Source organism: Eublepharis macularius, chromosome 3, assembly GCF_028583425.1.
Source record: "Eublepharis macularius isolate TG4126 chromosome 3, MPM_Emac_v1.0, whole genome shotgun sequence".
In the NCBI taxonomy this organism is placed as follows: domain Eukaryota; kingdom Metazoa; phylum Chordata; class Lepidosauria; order Squamata; family Eublepharidae; genus Eublepharis; species Eublepharis macularius.
In genome coordinates this window covers 88,100,306-88,122,460 of record NC_072792.1, presented here as the reverse complement: position 1 = coordinate 88,122,460, position 22,155 = coordinate 88,100,306, and the positions used below count along the sequence as shown (strand labels likewise).

Genomic DNA, 22,155 nt, shown 5'->3' with positions numbered 1-22,155 from the left:
CTTGCGTTCTTAGCAGCCAAACTAAACTACAATTTCCAGGATTCTCTGAGAAATATGAAACTTACAATGACTATCAAAGTTTGTTATGTAAATATGGCCCTACAGGGCATCTTTTATTTCAGAATCTTTTGAGATGGAACCAAATATTTATTAATATGATGAGAGTAAGCAGTCTTCAAGAGGAAGTTATTATGAAATATAAAATTCACAATTATCATCTCAATGTGAGCTAAACTCAGCAAATTCCTGCTGAAAAAAGGTGTGCTCGACAATAAAAAGAGAAGATTGAAGCCACTTACCAATTCACCTAAAGAGCATGGGAAATGTTAATTAATCCATGGCTCATCTTCCACATCACATAACCTGTAAGCATATTGTACTGTCTCAAATCATGAGGGAATGCATGTTCCATGTTTGGATCCTCAGTAAAGGCTATTAAAATAAATTATGATGGGCTTACCTTTTGGATAATCCTCCAATAAGAGGTTGAAGTGACCTAACTGGCAAAAGAAATCAGATTCAACTTTTCCTTCTGCTTTCAATATTAGTGATTCATAGCAGCCAACAGCCTGAAAGAGAAGAGGATAAACTTGATAAATATATGATATATAAAGAGATGTAAGGGAATCAGTTATCTTAGCTCTGCAGATAAGCTGAAAAAGTTCAAAATAATAAATGGCGTTGTGAAATAACACCATTTTGAGCAAATATTTCCCAGCTGTACAATGGTGATATAGATCACATTCATACAATGCAACATGATTTTTTGGCTTTAATTCAGCAAACTTTAAGCTCTAGCCTATGCTTTTTTCATGCTTACAATGAAATGAAGTAATATACTGCAACAATTATTAGATACCAAAATGACATTTTGGTATATTACTGCCGGACAACTAAAGGGGCTCTTACTTATTTTTAAAATAACTATAGTGTAATGGATGGAACAGGTATCAAACCTGTATTTTAACATAATATTGTGATGATATTTCCTTGTACTGACCATGCACTATACACCTAGAAGACTTTAAATTACAAATAATCTAGCCTGAAGCCTGAGAAGAGACTTCCCACCCTATGGGGGAAGCCTATAAGAGAAGTGATTTCATGATGTTGCCAGACCAAGGAGAAAGAACAAGGTCCATGAGTCGCTAGCGGCTTTAGTTCCATCACGAAGCTGTCCATGTTTCAGGTGAAGAAAAGAGCTCAGGCAGCACCCAAGAGGGGTGCGTGCATTCTCCCACAACATGCATCCTGAAATTTTCCCTTTTCATTTCACAACATTTAAAAACCCTATTGGTTGCAAGAAGAAATGCTTAGGAAGTACAGATAAAGTGAAGAAGGCTACAAATCAGGAGTATAGATAAGGGACTGGCTAGAACTATGCTAGTCATTCTATGACTCATGGACAGCCACATTCACAATTCTCATCAACCAAAAAAGCCACATGACTATTGCATGCCCTGCACAACACCACCAACCAAACACACTCTAATAATAAAGACATATATAGTAATATTAAATATACAATTCTTAATGGCATATGCATTGAATTACCTATCAGTTTGATACCTGACTGTCCCTCTGAGACACAACCTCAGTGATACTGGGTGCTATGCTGGAGACAGCAATCTGAAGGCACTCTTTTGTGCTAGAGATACTGAAAAGGACAGTAAAAAGGATGTGGAGGCCTTGCTGTAGAGATTGGGGGATGCCTTTATTTCTATCCCATGTACAGTGTTGATTGGCCATTATGACCCAGCGGACCCCTCTCCTAAGCCCACCCACATGACCCAGAAGGTGAGCAAGCCAGTGAGGATACTGACATCGGGTTGGCTGGGAGCAGAAAGGGCAAGCAAGTATGCCATAACTACGCACAGTTTGGTGGTGTAGTGCCAGGCCTTGCCACCTGTCTAGATTGCTGGGCAGGAGGCAAGCAGGGTGGTGAGGATGTTGCTGGGGGGGCGGGGAGGGGGGGTAAGAAGATTGTCAACACCACCACTGCCAGGCATGTGCTGGTAGTACAATTCCTGGTTTCCCCATCCCCTGCCTTGGGTAGACACTAGGTCAGGCACAGGCAAGCCTGCTGGTGAGGATGCTAATGCTATGGTGGCATTAGCACCTGGGCCTGAGAGTGCCAGGTCATACAGCAGGCAAGAAGTCTGGTGAGGCTGCTGCCATTGGATGGGATGGGCAAGGCTGTCAGTACAAAATGTCTAGCCTTGCCACTGCTGGCTGAGCAAGAAGCAAATGAGCTAATGAGGATATTCCTGCCAGGTGAAAGACAAGAAAGCTAGTGAGGACTACCCTACAGGGTGGAAGCCAGTGGTGCACTGCCTGGCCTCACTATCCTTGCTTGACTCCACCACTGTCAACTTATCTGTGCCTAACAGGCCTCAATGGTGACTGTTTCAGCAGAGGCCAATTTCCATCAGAGCTGTTTGGATAAGGATAGCATAGAAGGACAGGTAATCGTGACCACATGAGTTGCTCTTCATTAGAAGGCTAGGAACAGAGCTCGTTTTTTTAAAAAATGGGCCCAAGAAAACGGCGCAGCCCCCGCCACCACCACCCCCAACTGCAGATCAGCTGGACAGGAAAATAGCCTTCTCCCCGCCCAGCTGAGTGGAGGGTAGGTGAGCTCTGTCTTGTTGCTCAGCTGGGCAGGGAGAAGTTGGGCGAACCTGTTTTCTCCCTGCCCAGCTGATCCATGGGCAGGGGAGCAGCAGCAAGCGTCGGGCCACCCCACAATGGCTGGGCAGCCCTGCATGGCAATGCGCCACTGGGCTGCACTGCAACAGACTGGGCTGTACTACAACGGGCGTGTCCAAACAAACCAACGCTGTAATGGGCTGGGAAGCTTAATGTTGCAGCATGCTGCCGGGCCAGGTTGGGCTGCAACGGACCGATGGGTCGGGCAGCCCCATGTATCAGCGGGCCGCCAAGCCAGGCTGTCCCACATCGTGCAGCCCTGCGTGGCAGCAGGCAGGGGAGCCCCGCACCACAGTGAGCCTCTGGACTGTGCAGGCCCACGCCACAGCAGACTCCTCTGAGGCAAGTGGCGGGCTCCTTGGTAGTGGGAAGGCTCGGTGCGGGGGCGCCGGGTCTTCCCGTCACTGGGCCAGGTCTTCCTGGGCCTCCAAAAGCCCCAAGACAGTGAGAAGGCCTGGCACATGGCGCCAGACCTTCCTGTTGCCACACTGGGCCTTTCTGGGCCTGTGGAGGTGGCAGGGAGGCAAACCATATTGTCCCCCTTGCTTCTTATCCCTGTGCACTATGCACGTGCAGCGTACTACGCATGTGCGAGGATAAGAAGTGAGTCAGCAGCAACATGGTTTGACTGGGATGGGGCAGGGCTATTTTGGCTGCCCTCAACTCCATACATCCTCTGTTCTCTCCAGTGGTGACTTATTCAATCAGGAACCACCTCCAAATAAAAACCTTGCCCAGCAATAGCCCTATCAACTTCCTTATGACACAGTACAGGGTCCTATGTTCCCAAGAGTCACAGGGGAAATTTTAAGCAGCCACATGTGGCTCCCAAGCTCCCGAGTATGACTAGGCTATGACTTCCAATTATCAAAGAACTGGACTTGCTCTTCTCTTTGCTTCAAGAACAGCTCTCACATCCCAGTCCCCATTAATCTACTGCTTGCTCTATCCATCTTCCATTCCCCAAACTGTCTTCCACCACTCCTCAGAAGAAAAAGAAGCACACAAATTTTAGTTTATTATTAATTAATTTTAGTTTATTTATTAATCTTGGATGCAAATACACTAGCTTCCTAAATTTATTCTGAGCACTGAATATAGAGTTCACAGAATAAACGTAGCCTTGTATTTCCCCTTAAATACGAGAAGCAAAAGGACTAACATTTTTTCCTTTCTCTAGAAGATGGAAAAGATTTCAAGGTTTTATTTACAGATATTAGATAGATGGCTGTATAAAAACTACATTTTACAGAGCACTTGATTAATACTAGTCCATATAACTGCTGCTTTCACAAATGAAATGAAAAGGATTTAGTTATAAAAGGGAAGAAGGCTACAGAAGACAGTTCACTTCCGTCTCTTTGTTTAAGCAGAGGGAAGCAATGTCTGAAGAATTTAAGTCGACAAAATGATCAACAGAAGCTGCCTTGTCGTGTGTATGATAACTAGTGCACAGGAAGGAAGGAAGCAGGAATAAGAAGGAAGCATTTCAGTCAAAAATATATATAATCATTTGTGTTATTCTGCCACCTGCCTGTTCCTCATAGGCACTGAACAGAACTCTTGTTCCCTTCTGACAAAATATTATAATTATGTTGCTAACATCTTTTTTACGTTTAAAGTTGTGTTAGACAAGAAAAGGCACCAAAGCCGTATTTTTTCTTGTAAGTCAAAAGGACTGCATGGATACAGGTGACTCTTCAACATATCAGTCTTCATTTATAACTAGACCTAAATACAGCCAACCACTGTGCTGAAAAATACTCAGCCTTTCTATTCCAACTGAAGACAACAGTAAAAAAGCTCACATCTAATTTAATCTCCCCCATAACCTAATTATACCTGAGAGAGAAGATTAAGAATACATGCTTGTTCAAATATAAATTTTAATAACAACTTTCTAATTAAGAACTTTAACAAAAGCACTGTTTCAATGAAAGTATTTTCAAGCGTATCCTTTTGTGTTCAACAGTACACACTATTTGTAAACAATAATTTGCTTAGTAGAAGCTGAAAGCCATAAAAGCCGAGAAAACAATCAGATGGTCCAGATATTCAATGAAACAACAGCAAATTTGTCAAAATTATGAACCACATTGCTCTGGAATCTGAAAGTTTGAATATAAATCTCAAAAGGCCATTTTAAAAAAGGTTCTCCCTTTGTGGATGCAGCAGAGGGGATGGAAATAAGGTAATGTGGAAGCTTACAAACCGTTACAAGCTTAGAACACAGAAAATGTGGGTAAAGTTCTCAGTGATCAGGCAACTGAATTTCTACATCCAGCACAACAATTTGTTCAGCAACAACAACAAAAACACTTGTCAAGCTTAGCCGCTGGTGGCATTTACAGGGACACAAAATCAGAGACACAAAAACATCTACCTATCACAAGTGCAAACTATAGGAAAGTTGTTATTGTTGTTACTGAGCACATTTTATTGAAAGCAAGTATGTTCAACCGTGGTTAGCAGCACAATCTGACATGTGGCTGTTTTTGCTATTCTAATGGCTGCCTTTCCTTAATACAGGAGCACTCAGCCCAAATTCAAGTTCTCTCTCAGGTTACACAGTCACAATGCTGGCTGTCCTCTCTTTAAAAAGGGGGGGGGGCACAGTAACAGAGGTCCAAGTTGTACTATAGTAGAGGTGCAAAATGTGGTAGTCAAGGAACAGGAGTTGCCATTCAGGGGAAAAAACTCTAACACTACTGCTATAATTCAGGACAAGAAGCTGACCAAAACTGCCAAATCCATCAGTGGGCGTGAAAACAGCAAACACACACCAGAAGCAGGCAAGATGAGGCCAAAGAAAGGACAGAGAGTATGTAGCATTAATGACTCTTGTGCTGCTAGCAAGACAATTTGCACATCTAGAAGTACAAGCCAGTTAGCTGAGGAAACATAATTGTGATGCACTGCAATGGCATGGAGTATCTGCAGCAAAACAAAAGCCAAAGGAAAGTAAGATCTGTCTACTACTCTTGGTGAAAGTAGTAGTAGCATGACAAAGTCATTTTGCAAAAGACCAGGAGCCAACTGGAGGCATACACTCATAGTAGAGTCCCCACATTACAGGGGCAGCCCCGAAGATGGCACTAAATCTCAGAGTCACAGCATCACAGGAGTGTCCTGGGAAGAACAGAACACTGAAATCATAAGAAAGATACACATCTACTCTGTCTAAGAAAGAAGAAAATAGATTTGGATATCCCATGAAGTGTGAAACTTAAACTGAAGGCAACGTTCTGCCATGGTGACACATACAGGTTTATAAGAACAGAAAACTGCAATTGTAAAAGTGAAAATACTGAACAATCTTAGTAAAATGTCGATCGAATTTGCTTATGGCAAATTTAGAAAGTAGTGAGGGAACAAAATATCATGGTCAAATAACACAGGTGCCAGAAAACAGGCAGAAGTCAACTAATTGAATCATTATCAGACAACTCTCTGAATACAGCGCTTTCCAATCCATTACATTAAAACAATGTTAAGAGTAAAAACAGAACAGCACAAACAACTGAAGCAAATATTTCTCAGTACTTTGGTTTAACTCATGTTATAAGCCTTATATAAATTTGTTTCCAAAAACTGTATTAAAAAGAATATACAAAGTACCCCATCTTTAAGGACAAAAGTGCCACTTTCCTCCTGCCTTGGCTATCAGCCAGAACTCTGTTTTGCATCTTGGTAGGTAGACAGCCAAAGTCATCATCCTTTACTTAACCAACATTACAGGATAATGCTGGTTGGGAAGTTGGTGGTCTTAAAAGACACTGTACTTCCCACATTCAATGGGGTTCAGTTGACCCTTGCCAACTCAGTTAAGAGCCTAGGGGTTATACTGGATCCACTGTTACTGCTTGAGAAGCAAATTAATGGAGCTGTAAAACATTTTCTTCCAACTCACTCTAACAAGAATATGGCTCCACACCTTGACAAAGCCAATCCAGACACTTGGAACCATACCTTGCTAACATCAAGAATCTTCTAATGCACTCTACATAGGTCTCTCCTCAGAATCAACTCAGAGACTCCAGTTGGTACAGAATACTGCAGTTTGGTTGCTATCAAGAGGTAGGCAATGAACACACATTATTTTCATTCTGCAGTCACTCCACTGGCTGCCCATCGGTTACTGCGTTCGACCCAAGTTACTGGCTATCACATACAAAGTCCTTCATGGCCTTGCAGAAGTCCTTCTGCAAGACAGCCTCTCTCCATGTGCTCCACCATGATAACATAACTCACCAGAAGAGGGCATTCTGCAGGCACTACTCTGCAAACGGGCAACATCAACTGTACATATATGTACAATTTCATTTGTATACCATACTGCATTACTTACTGAATGTCCCTGCTGTTGAATGTATTGACTTACACTGTGTAATCCACCTTGAGCCTCAGTCACTAATGCAGACCATAAACTATGTAAATAAAAATAAAATATACTGTATATAGCACACAAAGTCAATTACTGTAACTTTGATCCTAATTTCTGCATCACTTAACATGTCATGTTAACGTTCATACTTTGTTTCAGCTCTGTTCTCAAATTTTTGCTTGGTTTCAGATTTCAGCAAGCCAAATCCTACTCCATTGTCTACTGGATGTCCCATCCTGTTGATGTTATTGACTTACATGGTGTACTTCAGTGGTAGACGATAGATAGATAGATAGATAGATAGATAGATAGATAGATAGATAGATAGATAGATAGATAGATAGATAGATAGATAGATAGATAGATAGATAGATAGATAGATAGATAGATAGATAGATAGATAGATAGATAGATAGATAGATAGATAGATAGATAGATAGATAGATAGATAGATAGATAGATAGATAGATAGATAGATAGATAGATGATAGATAGATAGATAGATAGATAGATAGATAGATAGATAGATAGATAGATAGATAGATAGATAGATAGATAGATAGATAGATAGTATACCCTGCCTTAGATAATTTGTTGTCAGCACTGTATTCCAACTCTGTTAATCCTAACACATTGATCATTGTTATTTGATATCTGATTGCATCGCTTCATATTCTGTTATCTACCTTGCGTCTCAGTGAGAAAGGTAGGATATACATAGAGTAAATAAATAAATAAATAAATAAATAAATGAGATTCATTATAAGAATTTCCACTACACTATTGCACTGCTAATAGTGCACAGGACTTCCCATGCAAAAGTGGAGATGGAATACAAAATCAGGTAAAACTTTAAATGTAAGGCTGCCGCCAAGTTTCCATTATTCTTTCAATTGGTGAAAAAACAGGGATATGCAATTTGGGTTCGGTATTCAGAAAAAAATTACTGAATTTTACCTGATTTGGTAAAATTTGGTAAAATTTTACCAAATTTACCTGATTTGGTAAAATTCAGTATCACTTAACTTAAATCAGTATTACCGAATGAATTAGGTAATACCAAACGTAAATTTACCAAATTTATTCAGTACAATTCAGGAAGCATGGCAACACTGTTCCTTGCTGTTCCTTTGCAAAGGAACAGCAAAGAAATACTGCTTCCTGCCTTTTTTTAACCAGATTGGGGGGGGGAGAAGGGAGGAGGAGTGAGTCAGAGGCAGTGTCATATATGCCTCCTGCATATCTGCCATGAATGTATATGTATTCTATCTATGGCTCCTGAGAATGGGGGAAGTTCCTTATTGCTCCGTGCCTGTTATCTTGCAATGATTACTTTTTCTTTCTCGCTCCGTTGAGCTAGTGTCCTTGACAGGCAGCCAAAGCTGGCTCTTGGTGAGCTCGCCCTGAGAACTAAAGATAAGTCCATCTTTCTCACTACTTGCTCTAACTAAGGTCTCACTCCAAATACCACCACTCCAGGCTAATGGTTCAAATTAAGATGGGAATATGCCCTATAACTAACCCTGATAGTCTTACCTACATCACTTCTGCCAATTTCACTTATACTGAATGGATCTCTAATAAAATTACTTCAACTGGAACACCTGTGTGTTAACTGTGGAGAACTTGGGGACCTAACTGCCAGGGACTGACAGGGAGGAGGAGGAAGAGGGAGGAAGGTGTGTGAGTGCCCAATCCTTGCAGCAGTTCTCCTTCTCTTGTCAATGAGATTCTCAAGAAAGAGAGTGCCTTTTTAAAACTGTTGCAAGGGGTGAAATTAGGAGGCTTGTCTCAGTCAGCCTCCATTTTGCTCTGGCCTGGAGACTTAGAGACACTGCCTGGATGCTGCTGCTAGCTGTTGGCTTTCACTCCTGGCCTGCTTTGGACTGCGACTGGATCCTGCTGCCCAGTGACTGGAGTGGATTCATGGTTGCCGACTAGTTTGAGAGCCACTGGGCTTTTTCTCTCTTTGAGAAGAGGGGGTCTGCAGGAGGAAAGGAAATCGCCCTCCTGGGAAATATAGTTATGGAAGTGAAAGCAAGCCTCCATTGAGTGACTGAGTGAAAGCAGAGTTCACTAAGCGGCTTGGAGGAGGGGGAGTGGAGTGGATGGGCCCCCTTCTTTTTGAACAGATGGGAGTTGGAAAACCTGTGAGACTGAAGCGAAAGGACTAGATAAACGGGAGGTGTGGGTGGGATTTCCCCCTCCTTCCCTAGAAGAAATTACTCTTCTATAAGCGACTAGGTAAAGACAGAACGCACAAAGAGGACTTGAGAGGGGAGGTGTGGGTTGGACGTCCCCCTCTCCTCTTGAAGAAATCGGGCCATCCCAGCAAGAACAAAGTAAGGATTAGGGAGGGGTGTGTGGTTACCCCTTTTCCTGAAGCAATAGTTTGTTCTCCTTTAAGGGCGAATAAGTAAAGACAGAACCTATTAAATGGATTATTAAGGGAAGGAGTGGGCTGGACGTCCCCCCTTTCCTCTTGAAGAAACTGGAGTGAAAGAAAGTGGGGGTTGATGTAACTTGATTGCAGAAGAAGAACTGGCGTTGAAACACAAATATTGGTAAATAGGAAGAAAATTTGTTTAGTATTTTTTGTGACCGTGACTGTAAGCTGTTAGTTAAAATTTGTACCTGTCTGTATGTTATAACCAAGAGGGTACAAGGGTTGGAAATAGCAAAAGAAGAATTGTACAGAGTAAACTGTATAGAGTAAACTCTAAAATCATAAATAGTTAATAATACAGAGCGTCATAGAAACGGTATCAAATAGTTTAAAATCAGACTATAAACCAAGAACAATAAGATTTAGAATGAGTAAACCTACAAAATCAAATCCTTCCCCAGGACAGTCAAAATCAGTAGGAACGGTGTTGATACAAGAGGCCATAAAAGATCTTCAACAAAATTTGCAGAATATATATACGAGTATGACACACAAATATGAATCTTTGTCCAAAGATTCTCCCACTGTTGAACTGTTATTTCGTCTCCGAAATTTTGCATCCACTTTATCATGCACATTTTAACTTGTTCTGTTTCAGTATCATATTGGAGTAAAAGTTTATATATTAAACCCAAGATGTGTTCCTTTTTCTGTATGATTATTTTCTCAAAATTGTTAAGATTCCTTAACTGTCCTCTGAGTTCCTTCAGGGCTTCTTGTATTGTGGAAACTGCCTGAAAATATGTCAGCCATTGTATTTTTCCCCTTCATCTTGAATTTCTTGCCATGATTTTATCTTTCCTTGAAGGTTTATCATGTCTTAGTACATTATAAAGTCATTATCTTTCTCTGATTCTTGTCACAAAAAGCATCAATTGGTGAAAATAGTGGCGATATCAACGGGTTTATTCTTCTTCTAACCAGTTCCCAAATTTGAATGAGGCTGTCTCTTATGACATTGCTTTCTTGTTTCTTTCTTGATCTTCTTGCCACCCAAAAAAGGTTGTGTAGTCCATCTGTCAAGTCCGCCACTTCTAGTCGTCTTAGTCTATCTTTGGGGTTTTTTATCCAGTCTATAATCCAAACTAGACCAGCTGCTTCGTAATATTATTTGATATTTGGGACTGCCAGCCAACCTCTAGAACTTTCATCTTGTAATACCTTGAATCTTACTCTTGATTTTTTACTGTTCCAGATGAATTGATTTGTCTTTGCCAATCCTTCAGTGTCTTATCTTTTATGCTAATTGGTAACATTTGAAAGAAAAAAATGATTTTCGGTAAAACGTTCATTTTAATCGCCGAAATTCCTCCAATCTAAGACAAATTTAATTTGGACCATCTTTCAAAATCATTTTGAATTCTCCACAATGTCTCATAATTATCTCTGAAAGTGTCTTTATGTCTTGTTAGATAAATGCCTATATATTTCATTGGGTTTGCTACTATCTCACATCCTGATACTTCCTGGATTTTTTCTTCCTCATGCTTTGTTAAAAGTTGGGGATAATTTTTGGTTTTTTCTTGTTAATTCTGAATCCTGAATATTTACCGAACTTCATAAGCTGTTCCATCACATCTTGTATTGTCTTCTGCGGGTTCAAAATCGTCAAAACCACGTCATCTGCATAGCATTTCAGTTTGAATTCTTCATCATCCATGCCTTAACTTGGAAGTGAGAATTTCCATTGCCAATATGAATAGTTGTGGTGACAACGGGCATCCTTGTCTAGTACCCTTTTCTATTTGCAATTCTTCTGTCAATACTCCATTAATTAAGAACTTCGCTTTTTGCTTTGCATAAATTCCTTTTATCCAGTTTTCAAACTTAGGGCCAATGCTTAAATTTTGTATTATTTTTTGCAAAAAAGTCCAAGAGAGATTATCATATGCTTTTTCAGCGTCCAGAAAGACAAACGCAAACTGATGTCCTTTTTTCTCCACTAATTCCATTGCATCAATTACAAATCAGATGTTTTCTTTCATATCTCTCTTCAGCACAAAGCCTGTCTGATCAGGATGTATTATGTTCGTTATGCTTCTGCTGAGTCTTCCTGCTAAAATGGAGGTAAATAATTTGTAATCCACATTCAGCAGTGAGATTGGTCGGTATGATTGTGGCAGCAATGGGTCATTTCCTTCTTTAGGAATCAACATTATATAGCCTCTTGCCACGATTCAGGTAAAATCCTATCTTCACGTATTTTATTCATTACTTTTTGAAATGTCAGGGCCAGTTCTTCTTCAAAGCATTTGTAATACATAGCTGTTAGCCTGACTGGACCAGGTGCTTTACTTTTTTTCAAGCTTTTTATCATTTGTGAGAGCTCTTGTATTGTTATATTATGATTCAGCACTTCTTTGTCTTCTAGCTTAAACTTTAAGAGTATCGTTTCTTTAATATAATCCTCAAGTCCTTGTTCCATAAAATATTCTTAATATAATTCAGAAAAATAGGATGTAAATAATTTATGTATTTCTTTTTCTGCATAGGTGATTCCATCTTGCTTTTTAACTGCTGCGATCCTTCTCTCAGTTTCTATTCTTAGACGATGGGCCAAAAAACGACCTGGTTTGTTTGCATGTTCAAAATATTTCTGCTTCATGGAGCTTAACTTCTTCTGCATTTCTTCAACTTGCAAAAAATTCAGTTGGTTTCTTAATTGCTTAATTTCAGTTAATATAGTCTTGAGTGTTTTTTTTATGCTGTTCTTCCAAATGTTGGATTTTAGCTATAATTTCAATCATCTTTGTTTTCTCTTTCCTTATTTTTGATGTCAATGCTATCAGGTTTCCTCTCATAAAAGCTTTACTTGCTTCCCATATTGTGGTAATGGAAACATCATTAGTGCAATTCAGTCCGAAAAACTCTTTTAAATCTTTCTTGCACTTCTTGACAATATCGTCTTGCAATAATATGTTATCGTTCAGCCTCCATCTTCTACTCTTGCATTCTTCTTGCCATTCTATCAGCAGTGAATTATGATCTGCATAAATTTTTGGTTGTATCTCTACTTTGTTTAATGCAGTTAATGCAGTTTTAGGCATTCGACACATACCTATCCTCGAGTATGTTTGATGTCTTTCTGAAAAGAAGGTATAATTCCTAACTTTGAGATTTAAAATTCTCCACGCATTCGTCAAATGTAATGTTTTCATATAGTACAGCACATTCTTGGGTAGTTTCCCTCCCATTGTTCTTTCGATTGGTCCATCTTTGGGTCCAACACTCCATTCATATCCCCACAGATAATAACTTCTCCTTCTTGAAAGTCTATCAATTTATCAAAAAAATTACCATAGAATTTTTCTTTAGCAATATTTGGTGCATAGATTGTCACTAAAGTGTAGATTCTCCCTCCTGGATGCTTGATTTTCAATAGTATATATCTTCCTTCTGGATCTTGCAGTTCCTCAATTATGCTAAGCTGTTGGTCCATTGATGATATACAGACTTTGCCAAGTTTTTTATTCTCTAAAATATGTTCATGATTCTTCTTGATATGAGTTTCTTGAAAACGAAGTGGATTTTTGGTTTTTTTAACAAACTGAATGTTTTAGATCGTGTTGTGGGGGAGTTTAAGCCATTAATATTCACTGATAAGATACTGAAATTACCCATATTATTAATATTCCACTGCTTGATCTAGTTACCCTCCTTCGCCTTCTGTTGTTTCTTTGTCTCTTTGCACCTGTTGAACATCAAGAGTGTCTTCCGCTGCTAATTCTTCAAATAGTTGCTTAGCCTGATTGACAGTTGATATCAGCCTTCTTCCTTTTGGTAACAAAACTTCAAAAGCAAATGGAATTTTCCAAAAATATCTAATTTCTTTATTGCGTACTAGTTGTGTCTCAAGAAATCTAAATCTTTCCTCTTTTTCAGCAAGCTTTGTGGAAGATCTTGAAAAACTTGTATTTCTGATCCTAAAATTTTCAGCAGATTCTGTTTCTTCAAAATCAAGTCTCTCATTTTCTTGTGTGTAAATTTTACCAACATGTCCTGTGATCTCTTGCTTTTGGCCCCAAATTTCAAGTAGACCCTGTATATTTGGTCTATCCCTAAACAATCTTCCAAGGAGGAAGAAATTTTGAGTGTCCTATTTGCGGAAGCAATAGCACCATTATTAAAAATGGGACGTGGAGAGCTTCAAAAAGAAATTGACCTTATTTACAGAGTTAATTCAAGCCTTATGAGGAAAAATAAGATACCAAGGGAGATGCATGTGAGATTTACAAAGAGAATGGTAAGGGACACAATTTTGAGGGCAGTGAGAGACAAAACTTTGAACATAAAAGGGAATGAAATAAAGATACTTAAGGAGGAACCATGGAGAATGAGACAAAAAAAGAAAAGATTATTCCTTTCTTTCTTTACTCTTGAATTATAATTCCATTCATTACAGATGGCTGATTCCGGAGGGGTTGCTCTTTACATATAACGGCCAGAGATTTAAGATGGATTCTATTTTTAAAGCGGAACGCTTTTTAGACAAACAGGGAAAGAACCTCAAAAGAGAAGGAAAGAAAAAGGTCAAAACAAAGGATGCAAGAGAAGAAGAGATCTTACAAGAAAGCTCAAGAGAAACTGAATTGGAAGAAGGAGCTAAACCACCTCCATTGAAAACAAGAGGACAGAAGAAGAAAAAGTAAAGAAATGGTAATAAAGTAGACTTATAAAATGGACAAGAAACAGATTAAGATCCTCTCTATTAAGATGAATGGATTAAATTCACCACAAAATAGAAAGAGAACATTTGCACAACATAAAAAATTAAACGTAGATATAATTTGTCTCCAGGAGACACATTTTGGAAAGGATGACCAGAAATTCTTGAGATGTAAAAAACTGGGGAAAACCTTTGTAGCCTTGGATAGGAATAAGAAAAAGAGAGGACTTGTGAAACAGAGTTGCGCTTACCGTAACTACTGTTCATTGACGTCTTCTGTGCAGACACACATGGGACTGCGCCTGCGCAGGCCTGCCGACCGGATTTTTCTTTTCTAGCAAACGTCCACTAGGGGGCGCACGTCCGACCCAATGCGCATGCGCGGCCGTTTCCCGCCCGAGCGACATTGGGCGACGTCGCCCCCTTTCCCCTCAGTTTCTCCTTTGCCGCCGAATGCCTTCACATTATCTGGAAGAACACAGCGGAGTAGGAGGGAGGGTTGTGTGTCTGCACAGAAGACGTCAATGAACAGTAGTTACGGTAAGCGCAACTCTGTTTTCACTGTCTGTCTTCTGTGCAGCCCCACATGGGAGACTCACAAGCCACTTACCCAGGAGGCGGGCATGTGTTCTCACTAAAAAAGAGACTGAAGCACTGCTTGACCCACAGCAGCCTCTTTCCTTTCCTACACATCTAGTGCGTAATGTTTAGCGAACGTGTCCGAAGACGACCATGTTGCAGCCTTGCAGATGTCTTGCAAGGGTACGCCCCTAAGGAAGGCCGCAGAAGCAGCCTGCGCTCTGGTGGAATGAGCTTTTAGTTCCAAAGGGCAAGGTAACTTAGCATGCGAGTAGCAGGCCCTAACAGTCTGAGTAACCCAGCGAGAAATTGACTGGACTGTAGCAGCCTTTCCCTTTCTGGGCCCATAATAGCACACAAACAGTTGTTTGGCACTCCTAAACCGTGACGTACGTTGTAGGTAAAATAAAATAGCCCTTCTCACATCCAAGGAATGTAAAGCCCTTTCAGGGCCACTGGAAGGGTCAGGAAAAAATATAGGTAGGACAATGTCCTGTGAGGTATGGAACTGAGTGGAGACTTTGGGTCTAAAACGAAGGTCAGGTCTCAGCACCACCTTATTCTGATGGACCTTCAAAAAGGGAGGGTCCCACCTCAGGGCAGCCAGCTCGCTAACCCTATGGGCAGATGTAATGGCGATCAAGAAGGCCACTTTACAGGATAACCATTTTAAATCACAGGTAGCCAGTGGTTCGAAGGGTGATTTCATAAGTCCCGCCAACACTACCTGCAGTGACCTTTGGGGATCAATTTCCTTGACTTGTGGAAACATATTATACAACCCTTTCAAAAAAGACTTCGACAAACTGTGGGAGAACACAGTCTTCCCATCTATTTTAGGGTGGAAGGCCGAAATGGCAACCAAATAGACTTTAATAGAAGAATTAGCGAGTCCCCCGTCCTTTAGGGACAGGAGGAACTCAAACACAGAAGACAACTGGCAATCCCAAACATTAACTTCTTTGTCAGCAGCCCAGGCCTCAAAACGCTTCCATTTAGCAGCGTATGACCTGCGAGTGGTGTCCCTACGGGCATTCAGCAAAATTTCAGCTACCCTGTCAGACATCCCCTCCGTCCCCGAATGTGCCAAGCAGTGAGGTTGAGTTTGGGTAGGTCGTGATACCAAACCCCGTCGTCGGACAGAAGGTCCGGGTTCAGTGCGAACCGATAATATGACCCCTGTGAAAGCTGCATTACATGTTGGAACCAAGCTTGTCTGGGCCAGAAGGGCGCCACTAGAATTATGTGAGGCCCATCTCTCTGAATTTTGCTCATGACCCGAGACAGCAGTGGGAACGGAGGGAAGGCATAAAACAGGTGCCCTGTCCAGCGTATCTGGAACGCATCCCCCAGGGAGCGGTGACCTAGCCCTCCCCTGGAGCACAATAGCGGGGCCTTCTTGTTGGCCTCTGCCGCAAAGAGGTCTACATCTGGGAATCCCCAGTCCAAAAAGATGGCATTCAGGTAATTGTCTGCTACGGTCCATTCGTAGCTGTCGAATCGCATCCGACTCAGCTTGTCCGCGACGACATTGGTGGTGCCAGGAATATGGACCGCCTGAATGAACACGCCTCTGTCCATGGCCCAGTTTTAGATCCGAACGGCCTCGTCGCAGAGGGCCTTGGATGTAGTGCCCCCTTGTTTGTTCAGGTAGAACATCGTGGTGCAATTGTCTGTGAGCACCTGAACCGTTTTCTGCTGCAGCGTGTCTGCGAATGCGATAAGGGCATAACGGACCGCTTTCAATTCTAGCAGGTTAATATGATCTTTCCTTTCCTGCTCCGACCAAACCCCATGTGCCCTCAGGGCACCACACTGGGCTCCCCATCCCACCGTGGAGGCATCGGTCGAGATTGTGACCTCGGTTTGGATGGACCCAAAGGCAACACCCCCAAGAAGGTTAGCCTCATCAAGCCACCATCGTAAGGCCCGGATAATCCCTCTGGGGATAGAATATCGTTTATTCTGGGACTCGTGTTCAAAATCATGAACCGACAGGAACCACAGCTGGAGAGGTCGCATGTGCAACCGGGCCATAGGGGTGACAGCTGTAGAAGAGGCCATGAGGCCCAGTAGCCTCTGGATAGCCATTACGGATTGGAACCTGCACTTAGAAAAAAGGTTCACCATCCTGCCAATCTTTAAAGCACGCTCCCTGGGCAGAAAACCTCTGTTTACGCCACCGTCCAGTTCCATACCGATAAACAGTATTCGTCTGGATGGGGTAAGGTTAGACTTCTGTAAGTTAACCAAAAGTCCCAACCGGGAGCAGGTGAGCATCACCGTACGAATCTGGGTCAGGAGTGCATCAGGAGAGGGTGCTGCTAGAAGCCAATCGTCAAGATAGGGGTAGATGGTACAACCCCGTTCCCTCAAATAAGCCACTACCACAGCCATACATTTAGAAAAAACTCATGGGGCTGTTGAGAGGCCAAAGGGAAGTACCTGGTAATGGCAGGCCCTATTGTTACACAGGAACCTAAGGTATTTCCGATGATCAGGATGGATGGCAATATGGAAATATGCATCCTTGAGGTCCAGGACAGCGAACCACATGTCCTCAGGCATTAACTGGAGGACTGTGTTCAAGGTAAGCATCCTGAACCGCTTGACAAGAACGAATTTATTCAGTTCCCGGAGGTCTAAGATGGGTCGCACACCTCCATCCTTTTTGTCTACAAGGAACATCCTGGAGTAAAAACCTAAGAGGGGGTCCTGAGGGAGCACCTCCTTCACAGCCCCCTTCTCCAATAGCGCTATAACCTCAGCCTGTAAGTTATCAGAAGAGGATTGTAACGAGTGGTCAGGAAGAGACAACACTGGGTAAACATCAAACTGAATTTTATATCCAACATTAACGATTCTAAGAACCCAACTATCGGAAGTAATTTCCGCCCATGCAGAGGCAAACTGAACCAATCTGTTCCCAAACACGACAGACTGTTCGAATTCTAGTCAGAACTGCTTTGGCTGCGTTGCTGACTCTTTGGCATCGTGGGCTTGTGGACCGCGACGAGGGCGGTAGTTAGGCCTCTGGCGTTGGTAGGAACTTGCAGGCGGCTGGAATTGCCTGTAGGACCCATTGCGCGGATACGGCTGGTACCGCTGCAGCCGTCCCCGATAGCCCTGTGAAGGGCGATACTGGACGCGATTCTCAGTGGCCGGTCTGGTCGGGAGAATGCCCTAAGAACGGGCTGTCATCCGATCTTTGCGCTTCTGCGACAGGTAATCATCCGTCTTGGCAGAAAACAGGGATTGACCCTCAAAGGGCAGATTCTCAACTTTATTACGTGTCTCGACCGGCAATGCAGTTGTGCGGAGCCACGAATGTCTGCGGAGGACGACGGAGGATGCTAACGCCCTCGCAGAGGTATCAACCGTGTCACGGCCCGCATTTATTTGTTGCCGAGACAGCCGCAAGGCCTCATCGAGGATCACCTTTGCCAATACTCTCTGGTCTGCCAGGAGTTTTTCCATGAAGGCCGCCATGCGGTTCCACAGGAATATCTGGTACGCCCCCATGATGGCTGAGTAGTTAGAGATTTTCAGCGTCAGGGCAGCAGAGGAGTATAATTTCTTGCCCAAGGAATCCAGCTTCCTGCTCTCCTTGTCAATGGGCACCGCATAAGACCCCTGGCGTTGGCGGGTCTGCATTTCCTCTGTAATGAGGGAAGAAGGAGGTGGATGTGCAAAGAGGTATGCACAAACATCATCCCGCGTCTTGTACAGGGCCTCCAGCTTGCGGGACGTCGGGTACACAGAGGCCGGCTTCTCACAGATGTCGTGAATGATCTCCACCAAGCCTTCAGTGAATAGGAAAGCAATAGTTGGAGGGTTCCCAGACTGGACATATTGTAGAATTTTGTCCTTTGGCTTAGGATCCACAGCCGATATCTCGATCTCGAGAGAACGGGCCATTCTGACCATTTGCTCAGAATAGAGCCGGTAGTCCTCAGAGGGTGACACACGACCGGTCCCAATGATGATGTCATCTGGTGACGGGTCAGACGGAGGGCTGGGACTCGGGCACTGATAAGGCTCTGCATGTTGGTAAGGTGAGACGCGTCTGGGAGAACCATAGTGGGAGAACTCACTCCGAGTGTCACCCCAATACTCCCTGCCTAACGATGGAGAGCTGGCATACAGGGAGCCCTCTCTGTCATAGCCACTCCGAGGAAGGTGATAAGGCCGGTCCTCCATATAGGCACCGGCATGCCACGTCTGGGCAACCCGAGGTGGAGCGTCAGGCAGGTCACCATCGTCATCAGTGGAGTGGTGCAACGGAGGTGACAGGTGCGGTGACGGGGTCGAGGGTTTCTCCCAGAGGACATCATCCGTTTGGACTGATGTCGACTGTCTGTGCTTCGATTTTTTCTTCGACTTCTTTTCGCCCTTGGCGGCTGAAATCGGATCGGAGCCTCGGTTCCGGTCAATCGGAGCCGGCGACATGGGCAACGGATCCGAAACCTCCGGATCCGATCGAGAGCCCGTCTTCGGAACAAGGCCGGTGCGAGCCGATTCAGTGGGCTTCGGGGCCGACGACGTCGGAGTCGGAGTCGGATCCGACGACTTGGGAACCGACCCAGGCGGGATGTTCGGATCCAATGAAGTCCTTGGCACCTTCGGAGCCGGTGTGGCAGTCGGTTCCGACCTCGACGGGGACCTGGAACGATGCCGCTTCCGAGTCGGATCTGACTTCGGAGTTGAGTGCTTGCGACCCGACGCGGAACTCGCAGCCTCCTTCGGATCCGGGGTCGGGTGCTGGGCTTGTCGGCGATCCGGCGAGCGGGAACGTGAGGTGGCAGCGGTGCTTCGGACAGATCCCATCTCAGGGGGGGTGTCAGCCGTCCCACCAGCCGGTGGCGGCCCCCCCGGGGTACCCGGGGGCCCCGACGCCCGCATCGCCCTTCTCCACAGCAGGCGTTCAGCCTATTCGCCCTCTCAGCCCTAGCCTTCGGGGTGAACCGTTGGCAGTGCTCACATTTCCCGACGATGTGCCCCTCGCCCAGGCACTCGAGGCAAACGGAGTGACCGTCCGTTCTCGTCATCTTCGTCGAGCAAGTAGAGCAACGCTTAAACAGCGACTTCTCCGACATTCTCCTCACGGTCAGAAGAAGTTTCCTCACAAAGTTTCCTCAGAAGCGGACAGCTAGGTCTTTACCGGTCGGCGGCAAAGAAGAAACTGAGGGGAAAGGGGGCGACGTCGCCCAATGTCGCTCGGGCGGGAAACGGCCGCGCATGCGCATTGGGTCGGACGTGCGCCCCCTAGTGGACATTTGCTAGAAAAGAAAAATCCGGTCGGCAGGCCTGCGCAGGCGCAGTCCCATGTGGGGCTGCACAGAAGACGGACAGTGAACAAACGTTCCCTGTAAGCTGTGCAGTGTTGTGAGCCAAAAGTCTACTTCATGAGCCAAAACAACTTTTATTAAAGTTTTGAGCGTACCTCCTTTTAAAAAAAATCAATCTACATATATACAAAACATACAAACAAACCATAAACTAATTAAATTTGTATTGTTTCTCGCTTAGAAACAACAATGCAAGCAGTCATTCATACTTGGCTTCTAAATTTCAAACTAAATTACTCTTCAGGTAAAGTTATTAATACTTCTCCTTCCCAACTGTTTGATATACAAATATAAATATATCTGAGAACATGTGCTAGGGTCTGCATCCCGTCTTGGGCACATGTTAGCCTTCTCTATTCCAACAAGATTGCAGCAGGTAGGCAGAGAGATTTAGAGTATAATCCTGCACAAAGTAACTCCAGTCTAACATCATTGATTTTTAACCTCTGTAGAATCCAAAAACAAAAACCATGTAATACATTTTGATCACAATCAAAACAAGTTAACAATAAAAAACCACTTGTCCAAGACCATCTAGTCCCATTAGATGAAAGGGATACAAAAATTAGAGTATACTTCTATATAAAAATGGTTATGTTCATGCTGATTGCAAAGGGGTAGCTGTGTTAGTCCATTGCTGCAAAGTAAAGCAGATATCCGGCAGCACCTTAAAGCCACTTATTTCAAGATGAGCTTCTGTGAGTCAGCGCTGACTTCTTCAGATATGTATGAAAATAAACCTGAAAAATCAGTCTTACATTTTCCTTTTCCCACATAATGAATCAGCATCACTTGAAAGATTCATGACAGAATTCATCCTTGATCTTAATCCCCACCCTGCCCAACCTTCCCCATAAGAAGGATTCTAAGATTGATTTCCACATCTGAAGAAGTGCAGAAGAGATATTCATGGCATTAAAACAGAAGTAACTCAATACAAAATAAGCCTTTACGCAGACGATATTGTCATCTTTGTAACAGATATTGAACCATCTAGTAAAAGTTTAGAAAATCTTATCATGCAGTATGGGAGTGATGCAGGATATAAATTAAACCCAGATAAATCAGAAGTTATTTGCTTCAATACCAATTTAAATGATTATAATAAAGACAACTGGATCTGGAATATGAAGGTTACAGACCAAGTCAAGTATCTAGGTATATGGTTAAATAAAAATAATTATAGTATTTTAAAAACTAATTTTGATCCAGTAATAGCTGTAATTAAAAACAGTTTCAATTTTGGGAAAACTTAAATCTATCCTTTCTTGGACATGTAAATATGATCAAAATGATGATCGTCCCTAAATTTAATTTTTTATTTGGTAATGTCCCAGTTGAAATCCCAGAAAAAATATTAAATGAATGGCAGCTATTAATAAATGCTTTTATATGGAATTTTTAAAAAACCAGGATACGCTATAACAATATGTATGACAGGAAACTAAATGGTGGCTTGGAAGTACCTAACCTCAAATTTTATTACCAGGGTACTAGACTTGGTTGGTTGAAAGACTGGTTATTGGATACAATAGAAAATACCCCGGCCCTTATTGAACAATCCTTCGTGAAGGTACCCTTGTGGAGTTGGCCTTGGGTAAAGAAAGAAAATAGGAAGAAGTACTATAACAATGATAATACCTTTTTAAAATGTATGGGATCAAGTTAAAAGTAAACTGCCTCCACTAGTATCTGTCATTAGTAACATGATAGATGATAAGAGCTCAGAATTTTTACCTTTGAGAAGGTGGGAAGGTTCAGGATTTATTGAATATAGAAATTTGTTGGTTGATAACCAAGTGATACCGTACAACCATGTTAAAGATATTTTAGGCTCCCTTTTTTCAGTATTTATTTCCAGGTTAGAGGGTATCTATATGAACTGATACAAAACAGTTATTTTACAACTTAGAATGGAGTTTGAGGAAATACTTCTGACAAACAATAAAGGTATTATTTCGAGATTGTATTCTTGTTTGTTAAAAGCAATGCTTAAACCTGCTCAAACCTTTCGAAGTAGATG

At 42.7% G+C, this 22,155-nt stretch overlaps 1 protein-coding gene across 2 annotated transcripts in view; it reads right to left on the bottom strand.

The window, feature by feature from the left end:
* KDM6A (lysine demethylase 6A) overlaps positions 1 to 22,155 on the bottom strand; it is a 307,417-nt gene that overhangs the window by 237,575 nt on the left and 47,687 nt on the right. For both annotated transcript variants that reach the window (XM_054973328.1, XM_054973329.1), the window contains exon 3: positions 461 to 569. In XM_054973328.1, the coding sequence (XP_054829303.1) occupies positions 461 to 569 (109 nt within the window). The remainder of the gene's footprint in view (positions 1 to 460; positions 570 to 22,155) is intronic.